Source organism: Chiloscyllium punctatum, chromosome 3, assembly GCF_047496795.1.
Source record: "Chiloscyllium punctatum isolate Juve2018m chromosome 3, sChiPun1.3, whole genome shotgun sequence".
Lineage (NCBI taxonomy): Eukaryota > Metazoa > Chordata > Chondrichthyes > Orectolobiformes > Hemiscylliidae > Chiloscyllium > Chiloscyllium punctatum.
This window is the reverse complement of record NC_092741.1, coordinates 124,035,467-124,048,078: the sequence shown is the minus strand read 5'-3', so window position 1 is coordinate 124,048,078 and position 12,612 is coordinate 124,035,467. Positions and strand designations below refer to the sequence as shown.

The following is a 12,612-nucleotide window of genomic DNA, read 5'->3' as shown; positions in this document are numbered from 1 at the left end:
CTGGGTCTGTGGATGAACAGTCCTGTGACTGCTCCCTCCCAAAAATGGTTTCTTTAGTGAATGTTGGCCACTATTACAACATAGCTGTACTTATTTAAAGTAACGACTGATGATTCAGTTTGCAATTTTTTTTTGTGAGGTGCTTTCTGATGATTGAGAGCTTTAATGAGATAAGGATGGAAGATCTGAAACAGGCTTTTCCAACATTTTGCATGGAGGCCACATTTCAATTAGCCTCTCACTTGGTGAGGGTGGGGGGGGGTGCATTTTTCAGGATGAGAGGGCTACCACTAAGCACATTGCAGAAAGGTGAGGTTTTTCATAACATTTAACGTGATTTTTGAAAAAAGCTGTTCCGAAATAATTAGTTGATGATTTATGAACTATTAATAAAAATGACCACTTTAGAAGGTGTCAAGCATCAGAAATAACTAATACAATCTTTTATTTTTCCACCTCAGTTAATGAACAGGGCTAAAGAGAGAGGGACTTAGGTCCAAGTTGACCAAGGAGGGGGGTGGGGTTGGGGTTGGGCCACTCATGCCAAGCTAAGGAGTTTGGGTTCACTGACAGTGAACTTGCATCCAACTCTGGTGGCCCACACCCTGCTCTGTTCTCAGTAGAATTCATACTGAAATGGGATCAGAAATGGATGGTCCTCCTCCTTAGATTATTCCCCTCTCCCACTTATATTTACCACCATTAGACCAGTTTCTCATTCATTTCAAATTTAACCATCTGTCACCATAAGACAATAAAATAAAGAAACAGAATTAGACAGTTTGGCCCATTGAGCCTGCTCTGCCATCAAAGGTGGCACTGTAGCTCAGCATTTAGCACTGCTGCCTCAGAGCGCCAGGGACCCAGGTTTTGATTCCAGCCTTGGGTGACTGTGTGCAGTGTGCACCTTCTCCCTGTGTCTGCATGGGTTTCCTCCGGGTACTTTGGTTTCCTCCCACAGTCCAAAGATGTGCAGGTGAGGTGGATTGTCTATGGGAAGTGCAGGATTATGGGGATAGGGATTGTGTCTGTGTGGGGTGTTTTCCAGAGGGTCGGTGTGGACCCAATGAGCCGAGTGGCCTGCTTTCACACCAAAGGAATTCGATGATTCAATAGGATTATGTCTGACCTTACCTTCCCTAAATCAATTTTCTGCCCATTCCCATTGTCGTTGAATCCCCTACTGATCAAGAATCAATCCATCATACAAGGATTTTACTTCCATAGTTCTCTGTGGTAAGATCCAAACACTCTGAGAGAAGTTTCACCTCATCTCAGTCTTAAATTGGCTCCCTTTAGTTTGACACTAAGCCTTCTGGTCCCAGACTCCCATGATGAAAGCATCCTCTCAGCATTTTCCCTGTCAAGCCCCTTAGGAATCCTATATGTTTCAATGAGATCACCTCTTCTTCTAAATCCTAGTGGTTAGAGTTCCAATCTGTTTAGCCTTTGCTCGTAAAATAACCCTTCCATACCAGGATCATCTAAATGAACCTCCTCTGAACTGACTCCAGTGAAATGATATATTTACTTCAATAAGAAGACTGGAACTGCTCACAGTACTCCAGATATGGTCTCCCCATGTGCAGTTGCAGTAAGACTTTCCAACTCTTATACTCTGAAATAAGCGCCAACACTCCATTTCCTTCCTGATTACCTGCTGCGCCTGTGTGCTAGCTATCTGTGTTTTGCGCAAAAGTAACCCCAAATCCTTTTGTGTTGCAATATTTCTCTATTTAAGTAATGCTCTGTTCTCTTGATCACCTTTCCAAAAAGAACCACTTCATATTTTCCCACATTCTACTCCATTTGCCAACATTTCGCCCACCTACTTAATCTGTCTATTTCTCTGTATAAACTCTCTGTTTGTATTATTTTAGCAATTTGCCATTCTGCATATTTTGTGTTGCCTGCAAATTTGGCTACAGTATCTTTTCTTCCTTTCTCCAAGTTATTGATTTTTATTGTAAGCAGTTACAGTCCAAGCACTAATCCTTGTGGGACTCCACTTGTCAAGGATTGCCAAACAGAAAAAAAACACCCTATCCCTACTCACTATATTCCTACCCATTAGCCAATTCTCTATCCTTGGCAATATACGACCTCCAACACTTTTGGCTCTTACCTATGACTTAATCTTTTGCAAGGTATCTTGTTGAATGCCTTCTGGACATCCAAATACAACACATCTACTGGTTCCCCTGTATCAACTCTGGTTGAGACTTCCTCAAAAAACACAAATACGTTAGTCAGACATGATTTCCTTTACATGAAGCTATCATGACACTGGTTGATTAGATTGTAAATTTTCCAAATGTTCTGTAATTGCCTCCATTATAATTGGATCCAACATATTTCCAACAATAAATGTTAGGATTGTTGGCCTATCGTTACCTGCTTTTGGCCCCTTTTCCTTTTTGAATAGGGACCTTACACTGGCTGTTTTTCAAGCCTCAGTTATGATTTCTACCCATGTCCCTAATATAATAGCCTGAGGTACTCAATTACTAGCTCAATGACATAGTCACTACACTACCACTCCTCCCCACATTACATAGAACTTAACAGCAAGTTATCGTACATCTGAGCTACATGATGGTCTCTTGAGAGGCTTGAATTAAGAGTAGGGTGTACATCACATGGATTTATCACTAGGGAAACAACTTAGAAAGCAGACATACACTCGGGTTCATCCCTCCCAGGAACAATCTTTTATATCTGGATAGACGGAGCTTATTTCAAGATGCCAATGATTCCTTTCAGTTACTAACTGTCTAGTACAACATCTTGGCTGACATAATCACATCTCAAAGCATTCTTAATGTATCCTGCATCTGTACAGAGTTTCAATAAAAGAATAACAGTTCATCTTGAAGTTGTTCCAAACCAATTTGGTTTCCATTTCCTTTCTCAGTTTAATTACCTGCATCATCTCCATCCCCATTAACTTCTCTATCACCTTGTAACTGAACCTTTTGTTTTGTGACCAGAACTTACTATTTTCTTTTTCCATGTTGAATTGATGTTACATATGGCACAGTGGCTCAGTCATTACCACCCACAGCGCCAGGGACGCTGGTTCAATTCTACTATTGGGCAACAGTCTGCGTGGAGTTTTCATGTTCTGCCCATTTCTGTGTTGGTTTCCATGAGGTGCTCCCATTTCCTCCCACGGTCCAAGAATGTGTATGTTCGGTGGATTGGCTATGCTAAATTGCCCATAGTTGGCCCAAGGATCTGCATACTGGATTAGTGGTGCTGGAAGAGCGCAGCAGTTCAGGCAGCATCCAACGAGCAGCGAAATCGACGTTTCGGGCAAAAGCCCTTCATCAGGAATAAAGGCAGTGAGCCTGAAGCATGGAGAGATAAGCTAGAGGAGAGTGGGGGTGGGGAGAGAGGAGCATAGAGTACAATGGGTGAGTGGGGGAGGAGATGAAGGTGATAGGTCAAGGAGGAGAGGGTGGAGTGGATAGGTGGAAAAGAAGATAGGCAGGTCGGACAAGTCAAGGAGACAGTAACTGAGCTGGAAGTTTGAAACTAGGATGAGGTGGGGGAAGGGGAAATGAGGAAGCTGTTGAAGTCCACATTGATGCCCTGGGGTTGAAGTGTTCCGAGGCGGAAGATGAGGCGTTCTTCCTCCAGGCGTCTGGTGGTGAGGGAGCGGCGGTGAAGGAGGCCCAGGACCTCCATGTCCTCGGCAGAGTGGGAGGGGGAGCAAGGATCTGCAGACTAGTGGATGACCCATGGGAAATGTGGGGTTGCAGTGATAAGGTAGTTCGATGAGATGATTTTTGGAGTGTTAGTATAGGCCGAATGGCCTGCTTCCATGCTGTAGTGATTCTATGCATTGTCCTTTTTGCAGGAAGTTATTGGGAAAGAAATAATGTGCAATTGAACCTTATTTTACTCAGTTAGGTAGTCCTTCTTGCAAGAACTCTCTGGTATTCTTCAATGAAGAATGCTGTGTGAAGAGTTCATATATTGGCAGAAGTCTATAGGGGTTAAAAATGTGTTGCTGGAAAAGCGCAGCAGGTCAGGCAGCATCAAAGGAACAGGAGAATCGATGTTTCAGGCATAAGCCCTTTTTCAGGATTCCTGAAGAAGGGCTTATGCCCGAAACGTCGATTCTCCTTCTCCTTTGATGCTGCCTGACCTGCTGCGCTTTTCCAGCAACACATTTTTAAGCTCTGATCCCCAGCATCTGCAGTCCTCACTTTCTCCTAGAAGTCTATAGGGCCCCATTAGAAGTGGTGCTATGTGATTGAAATATCTATCCATCATCTTAATATATATTGGATTCCTCCACTGTCATTAACGCACACGCTTCAAACCTGTGACACAGACAAGAATTGTTTGATTCATGGCACATTGTTGCTACGGATCTTTGATTGATGAAAGAAACAAACTGTTTGTGTGATGTCCCTACTCCACTGTTGTATCTTTAGTTTTGTTGGGAATTGCTGGGTGGACAATGTGATTATGCTGTGGAGAAGAATGTTAACTCTGCCTCACTACCCGGAAGCCAGTTGAGATAGAGATTTTCATTTAGTTATTAGCCTCCCTTCTGCTTCTGCCAACAGTAATTTTAAATTGCAAGCACCAAGGGCACCAACTAAGTCCTTTGAAGAATCAGATCAGGTCCCAATGGTATCATGTGGATTCCACTGCATTATTAACTCTCACTGTGAGTGGCGTGGTCCCTGATATTTCACAGTAAGGGGAACCAGCAAAGTCGTTCAAAAAAAAACATTTAGCTTCTTTGTGGGTCTGAACGGTTGTGTTTATGCCTGCTCTGAGCTTGTCTCTCTCCCTCCTCTGATTGTCTATGGACCACCCACTCTCCAATCCTAACTTTATCTTCACTGCCATTCCCTTAGGATCTACTGCCAACTGTTATCCTCATTATTTTCTCCATATCTGCTCTTTATCCCAATACCAGATTCAGACAGCTGAGTATAAGTAAAATCTCACTGTTTAAATGGCAGCGTCTTTGTATTCATTCACCCAAGGACTGAAATTGACTCGATAGTTTAAAATTCTGATGAGTAAAGCTATACGTATCTGCTGCTAGCAAGGTTGTTCTGCTCCTACTCAGACTGAACTGCTGATCTGCAATTCAACATTTTGAAGAGCACGTTAAGTCAAATTGGAACAAATATTCAATTAGCTCACCAACAGCAAAACACCTCCAGTACAAATACCTGCTCCCTAACAAGTGAAACATTGATGTCAATACCTTGCGAATAATGTCCTCCTTGTAATTGTGTTTCCTTTCAGAAGGTGTCAGATATCTCAACAGACTGCAAAAACCTCTACTTGTTAAATACGTATGAAAACCCTGAAACTTTGGCAATCTTGGAGGAATTATTCTGATCGAAGTCATAGTTTCTTGTTGTCTCATGGCATTCTGTATATTACAAACCTGTGTGGTGTGCATGTGTGAAACTGTACTTGACTACCAAGCTTTCCAACTACACTGGCATAGCTGTTTGATAAATTGATATTTGCATTTGTTGTCAGAGATTGTTTACTGGATTAAACTGAATGATCCACAGCTCTCAGTGTAAAACATTTCTGGACAGAATGGGATTGTTGGTGATTCATTGCTACATGCTACCTTCCCTGTAACCATAGTTCCATTCAGGAGTCTCTGCACTGCAAGAACGGGATCATTGAATTTATCCTGATGTGAATGAAAAGGTTCAGTGGTGTACTGTTTGTTGTTTTTACAGTGTTATTATTAATATGTAAGTAATGTATGAATGACTTTCAAATAATTCTAATAAATGCCGTTTAAGACATAGCAATGTTTATATGTTGTACCCGTGCTTCTGAATCACATTTGGGTTGCATTCATTCTGAGTTTACCATCTAAGGCCTGTAAAACAGTTAATTTTAAGAAGCCACTCGGCCAACAGAAACCATAATTTAGCAGGCAATAAGCAGACAGTGTACCATGACCTGTACTGACAGTGGAGGGAGGCAGTGGTATGTGTTGACATTGTCCAAAACTGTCAGTAACATATGTACTTTAGGATCCTGAACTTCTATTTTCCATTTGTAATTGCTCCAGTATTGACTTGACACCCACTGATCTCATCCAATACAACCTGGCTCTTCAGAAGAAAGGTCTCACCTCAACACTATTTGAAGAGTTCATATTGACAGTTTAGGTGTATAAGATTATAAGGGGTACGAACAGGAAGAATAGAGAGCAGTTGTCCCCCTTGGTTAAGAGGTCTATCATGAGAGAGCATAGTTTTAGCATAAGGAAAAAACATTTTCAATCAGTGGGTGGTGGGAATTTGGGGGATGTACTGCCTGGGAAGATTGTGGTTATTGGAAAATTCACAACCTTTAAAAAAATTTGGATGAGTATTTCAAAAATCATAATATTCAAGGATATTGGCCAAGTGCAGGAAATTTGCAGAAGCGCACTTTTAGTGGTAGTTTTTAAAAAATCCAATCAATGAATGTGGGCATCCCTGACTAGATCAGCATTTATTGCCAATTCTGAATTGCCCTATAGGAGGTGGTGGTGATCCGTTACTCCCACAATGCTATGAAAAGGAAATTGCAGTGAGGAATAGCAGTCTAGTTCCAAGTCAGGATGGTGAATGACTTGAAGAAGAACAATGTTCCCATGCACCTGCAGTTCATGTCCTTCCAGATGATAAAGACCATAGACTTATAAAGTGATATCAAAGAAGCCTGAATGAGTTGCTATAATGCACTTTATACTTGGTAGACACAGTGGTGGTGAAGATAATGGGCGTTGAAGATGATGGATCTTGTCAATCCAGCCGGACAATAAGTCCTTGGTGGTGTCAAGCTTTGAGTGTGCTTGGATCTGCACTCATCCCATGGACAATATTCCAACACATTCCTGATTTCTGCCATATTGATGGTGGACAGACTTTGGAGAGTCAGGAGGTGAGTTATTTGCTGAAGGATTCCTATCCTCTGACCTGCTCTTGTAGCCATTATACTCATAAGGCTGCTGTGTTTCTGGCTAATAGTAACCCCCAAGATGTTGATAGTCAGAGAGGAAATGCAAGATGGATAAACAGGATAAACATGTTGTAAGTTAAGACACAGGCAGCAGAGTTTTGCATGACTTAAAATTAATGGAATATAGATGTGGAAGACCTACCAGAAATGTGTTGGAATAATCAAGTCTAGAGGTAACAATAACATGGATGAGCATTTCAGTAGTGGATGGCCTAAGGCAGGGGCAAAGTGGGCCATGTTACAATGGTGGAAAATGGAGTGGCTGGCATCTGTAAGGCAAGACGTTCAACTCTGCATCAAGTATAATTTTAAGGTTATGAATAATCTGGTTCAGTTGCCAGAGAGAGGGATGGAGTTAATGGCTAGAAGGATCAGATTCTGTGGTGGAAGTCAAAAGACCATGACTTTGATCCTTCCAACAGTGAGCAGGAGGCAATTTCTGTTGATGGAGTCCTGAATGTTAGGTAGATAGTCTGATAATCCAGAATAGTAAAAGAGTTGATGGTGTATATATCTTCTTGCTATTGGCAATCTTTGGTTAGACGAAAAGAGAGATAAAAGGGAACAGATTGGAAGTGGCGTTTGAGTTTAATGGGTGCACTCTTGTAAAATGTATCACTCTAAATCAATCCTTATAAGTGTGTAAAGATTGGCTTTTGTTTCATTTGTCATGACTGAACTTTTGAGGGGTATCATTGATATCACTGAGGAGCAACATGAAGGTGAGAGGTTTGAGTCTAAATATATCAAAAATTAAAACCAAAATGAAAACATTACAAATTAATTAATGGCAAATTTTGTAAGTTAACAATTGTCTTTTATTTTTAAATTTCCCCCTTTATCTCGACTGAAAGTTATGTTTAATGTTGGGCAGCATTTTAGTATATCACCCAAATAACATACAGTGTGTGTATATGTTTATGTACGTCTTTAGCAAGAACAGGGAGAGAAATTATTTTCTTTGCACAAACTCATTTGTAACAAGAGCAATTGGACAGTGATTAGGCACATGAACCCGAACTTATTTCCCTCCACCACCAAAGCATGGCAGAGAGACCAATAGAGGCTTGTTTACCACGAACCGTATAACATTAGCTCTGTCAGCACTTAACCCAATCTGAAACCTGGACTCACTTCAATACAACTCTTGACATCTGTGGCAAGAGGATTCTATCATTTAATCAGCTTTCAAAAGGAGCTCATTTATTATTTTACTGACCGGAGTCAGCTAGTAATGATTCAAAACACCAGAAACATTTGTTTGATTGTGCTCAAACGGCATATTATCCTATCAGATGATTAACAGCTTCAGTCCAAGGTAATAGAGGTGAAAATGATGTGTATCTATGGTGACTGAGCATCGCCACATTATCCACACCATGTTTTTCCATGAAGTCTGATCACAAGTCTTGATAAAAAGCTAAATAATCATTCTCAAATGGTTTTAATTGAACACTTTGAACAAAGTCAATACAGCAATACAAAGAGATACTAAAACGTTCTGTTTACTGATGCTTTCAATATGGCTCAGTATAATCTAGTGAGTACAGAAAATACAGTAGGGGAGAAAATTCTGGAAAAAAAATTCTCACATCACACTTTAATGCTTAATACGTTTCTCAATACCTCAGGAATATGCAATTGATGTGTTAACTCGATGTCTGGTTTGTGTTATGCTTGATGCCAGGTACGTAGATTGGCCAGCAGTGTGTTAGACATTGTGGTTTATAACTAGCATATGTGCTACTGCTGAAACAACATCTCCTCATATCATCTGATCAACATTGTAGGAACATTACCTGACCACAAAACCATTCTACTTCTACTCACTCACAATTAATTTTGACATTCACCTGTTCCAAATAATTTCTAAGAAAAGCACCACTTGGTTAGCACACTCAACAGGGAACAATCACTGCATGGATCACAAACTGCTTTCTGTATCAGACAGTTTGACTTGTGCTTATACATTACAGTGTTAATAGCAACCCAAGTAAATGCTGTCCTGGCTACATTCACTGAAACGGGTTTCTGACAGTTCCTTTGCCAGTTTTTTCAATGCTTGCAAATTATTGTCAATTCCATTTACTAAATGGAGGGTTATGCCTATCAGTTACAGGCCTCTGGGCCAAAACCAGTACTGCTCTTCTCCAGTACTTTCTGTTGCTGCCCTCCATCCCATTGTTGGGCAGTTACTATAGTAAAGATTTCTCTGAGTGATTCTCACTTCCGTTGCTCCTGTGGTCTTGTGCCTCTCCAGTTAGTGCAGTTCAAATCAACAACCTGCTGAGGTAGATCACAAAATTGATGGAGCTATAATTTTGGGAGATGTAAAATGGGCTGCCAACTCGCTATCACACATTTTACATAACCGGTGAAAGGTACCTTTCTGTGTGAGGAATTGGAGGAATACCATACACAAGCAACCTGTGCTACAGCTCAGCATAATGCACCAATACTTTACACTGAACCTCCATAGTGCCAATTAGCAATAGCACTACAAAGATTAGTGAAACTACTTAATGACTGATTTCCTTACTAATGCTTCCATAGCCATTGTTTTTCAAGCAGACTGTAGCAATTGCAGTCACTTGGCATTACTGAGCTCAGAAATTGTTCAGCTACAAATGATAGGGTGACACTAGTGGTTGAGTGGTTAGCATTGCTGTCTCACAGCACCAGGGGCTGGTTTGATTCGACCCTGGGTGACTGTGTGGAGTTTGCACATCCTCCCCCATGTCTGCATGGGCTTCCTCTGGGTGCTCGGTTTTCTCATTCAGTCAGAGGTGTGCAGGTTAGGTTGATTGGCCGTGCTAAATTGACCCAAAGTATCCATGGATGTGCAAACTAGGTGGATTAGCCAGGAAAATGCAGGGTTACGGGGATAGGGTAGGGGGATGGTCTGGGTGAAATATCTTCAGCGGGTTGGTGTGTACGTGATGGGCTGAATGGCCTGCTTCCATAGGGATTGTATAATATAAAGTGTGAACTGGATATTGAATTTTAATGAAAGCAATATATTGTAAATGTTAGAAATCTGAAACAAACACAGACAAAGTTGGAGAAACCCACAGGTCTGGCAGCATTTGTGGAGAGAGAATTGGCATTAATGTTTTGAGTCCAGTATGACTCCACAGTTCACTTGTATGATCCACACAATACCAACTTGACTTTGCAGCTCTTCTTATAGAGGAATGTGCCACCTTTGGAAGATTGTTGGCTGCAGGGGTAAGTCTATCAGTTGTTTCTCAGTTTCACAAGAATTTATCAGTTTGGCAAGCACCACCTGCTGCAGTTTCTATCGGAAATAATCCCCAATTTCTGCTCACGTTTGAGTGAAAATGCTTCCCAATGTACCTTCTAATAGTTTCATTTTATTTGAAGATTTTGTCATTTTCAAGTCCTCCATTAGAGAAAACAGTTTCCTCCAGATCCAGATTTGGGCCAAAGGTAGTTTATGGAGTTAGGACATAGATCAGCCATAATCTCATTGCATAGAGGAACAGACTCGAGGGGCTGAATGGCCTCCTCCTGTTCCTATGGTCCTGAAACCTTACATAATATTACATAATTTGGTCAGATCACTCTCAGACTCAAGGAAATCCAACAGAAGTTTATGCAGCGTAACTCTCCAAACTCCTGTAACATTCTGATGAATCTTCTCTTCTACAAGAAGGTACAGTAGTTTAGTACTACAATAGGAGAAACATTGTCCCGTCTCTTCTGATTAGTATCATCATCATCAGTCGATGATGCAGCTCTTTATCTCTTCACTACTCCTTTCAACTATTAGTTCTGCTTTGTTACATCTTTCACTGTAAGAACACACTAAGCTACTTCTCACTCATTGCAAATACACTCCTGACACCGTTCCTGTTTCCACACTGATAGAGTTCCACAGGGATTCTGATGATTCCAACCTGTTGCCCAATTCTGTGTTAATTCCTCTCACTCATTAAGTGAGCATCTTCACTCACCTTGTATCCTTTCAACCTGTGTCGACCATTTTCTCAGACCTTCTCAACAGCAAGAAGCACCAATGGATGAATAAGATGCGGAGTTTGATTGGGTGCAACCGTCTCTAACCGCACCCCCACAAACTCTGACTTTGCGGTTCTATTTGTGTTTGATAATACAGTCCTTTCTGCTATTACATTTCTTTCATCAACACGAATTGGCCGAGATGCACTTGATGAATAGGTGAGCATTGTTTGTAAAACACAAACTTTCGCATACGTGTGTTGGCTATTACACAATTCCAATTCCAACACTTTAAGTGGACAAATACAATGGTTATGCCAACAGAGTCTCATTACATGTTCAGTTGACTTGCGTGCTTTGTTGTGAAGGGGCAGCATAGTGGCTCAGTGGTTAGCACTGCTGCCTCACAGCACCAGGGTCCCAGGTTTGATTCCAGCTTTGGGCAACTGTCTGTGTGGAGTTTGCACATTCTCCCTGTGTCTGTGTGGGTTTTCTCTGGGTGCTCTGGTTTCCTCCCACAGTCCAAAGATGTGCAGGTCAGGTGAACTGGCCATGCTAAATTGTCCATAGTGTTAGGTGCATCAGTCAGAGGGAAATGGGTCTGGGTGGATTACTCTTCGGAGGGTCGGTGTGGACTAGTTGGGCCGAAGGGCCAGTTTCTAATCTAAGTGCTTTTTGAGAGGTAATCCATAATTTTTGTTTTTTCTAAGCAAATTTTGCTGTGTTAGCCATAAGTAGGGGAGGACAAAGTGATAAGAATGTTTACAAGAAGCATCCTGGTGATAAAATTGCAGGTGGTGGATGTAAAAGAGAGCCATAACACCTGAAGGAAGCTAAATGTTATAAAGTATTTTAAATGCAATGAAAAAACATGTGATATTGTTCATGCAACAGGAATAAAGGCATCTATATTAAGCACTATTAGAAACAATGCAGAAAAAATTAAAGGTGCATTGTTGGAAGGAGCCTGAGAGCGAGCAAGTCTGTGAGATCCCAGCTAAAGGAACATAAGGAGATGTACCAGCTTCTAAGTGTGCAGATAAAAAATCAAACAACGGTCCACCCCAAATCTTATTTTAACCATAAGCCCTGTTATTTTTATTGCGCAATTTTCTATAGTGCGAGGTTGCAGAAGAACGCAAATATCATGTTATTTAAGGTAGACTGGTGAAAGCCCAGAAACAACGGCAGTGACGGACTAGGAGACACGGCATGAGGGAAACGCATGGAAGGTAATCTTTGTGCTTTTCGATCAATTAAGTGCATTCATTGCATTTGCACTCTGGCCTGTGGAGCATTTTACTCACACTGTTAGAATATAACAGTTACGGTGGTGGTCTGAACAGTTTGAATGCTTGTCAAAGCAGGATCAGGAAGTGACTTTGATTGTATCAGTGCTGCCTGGGTGTGTTCAGGTTGTTCAGTTTTATCCATCAAGCCTCTGGTCTTCAGGAGTCATCCTGTCATGAACCTCTCAGAATTGAAAAGCAGGGAGATTGTCAAAGTGCAGAACTATTGCGATTTCACCCTGGATAGAATATCATGTGGGATTATGTGAGACTGAATGAGCTGACTATTCAACCTACTGTGTCTGTGGCAACTCTTGGAGTTCCAGTTCTC

The 12,612-nt window shown here is 41.3% G+C and overlaps 1 protein-coding gene across 1 annotated transcript in view; it reads left to right on the top strand.

Moving 5' to 3' along the window:
- gfral (GDNF family receptor alpha like) overlaps positions 1–5,803 on the top strand; it is a 64,465-nt gene extending 58,662 nt beyond the window's left edge. The window contains exon 9 of the mRNA XM_072549769.1: positions 5,278–5,803. Within this exon, the coding sequence (XP_072405870.1) occupies positions 5,278–5,323 (46 nt within the window). The 3' untranslated portion in view covers positions 5,324–5,803. The remainder of the gene's footprint in view (positions 1–5,277) is intronic.
- Positions 5,804–12,612: the final 6,809 nt, after the last annotated feature.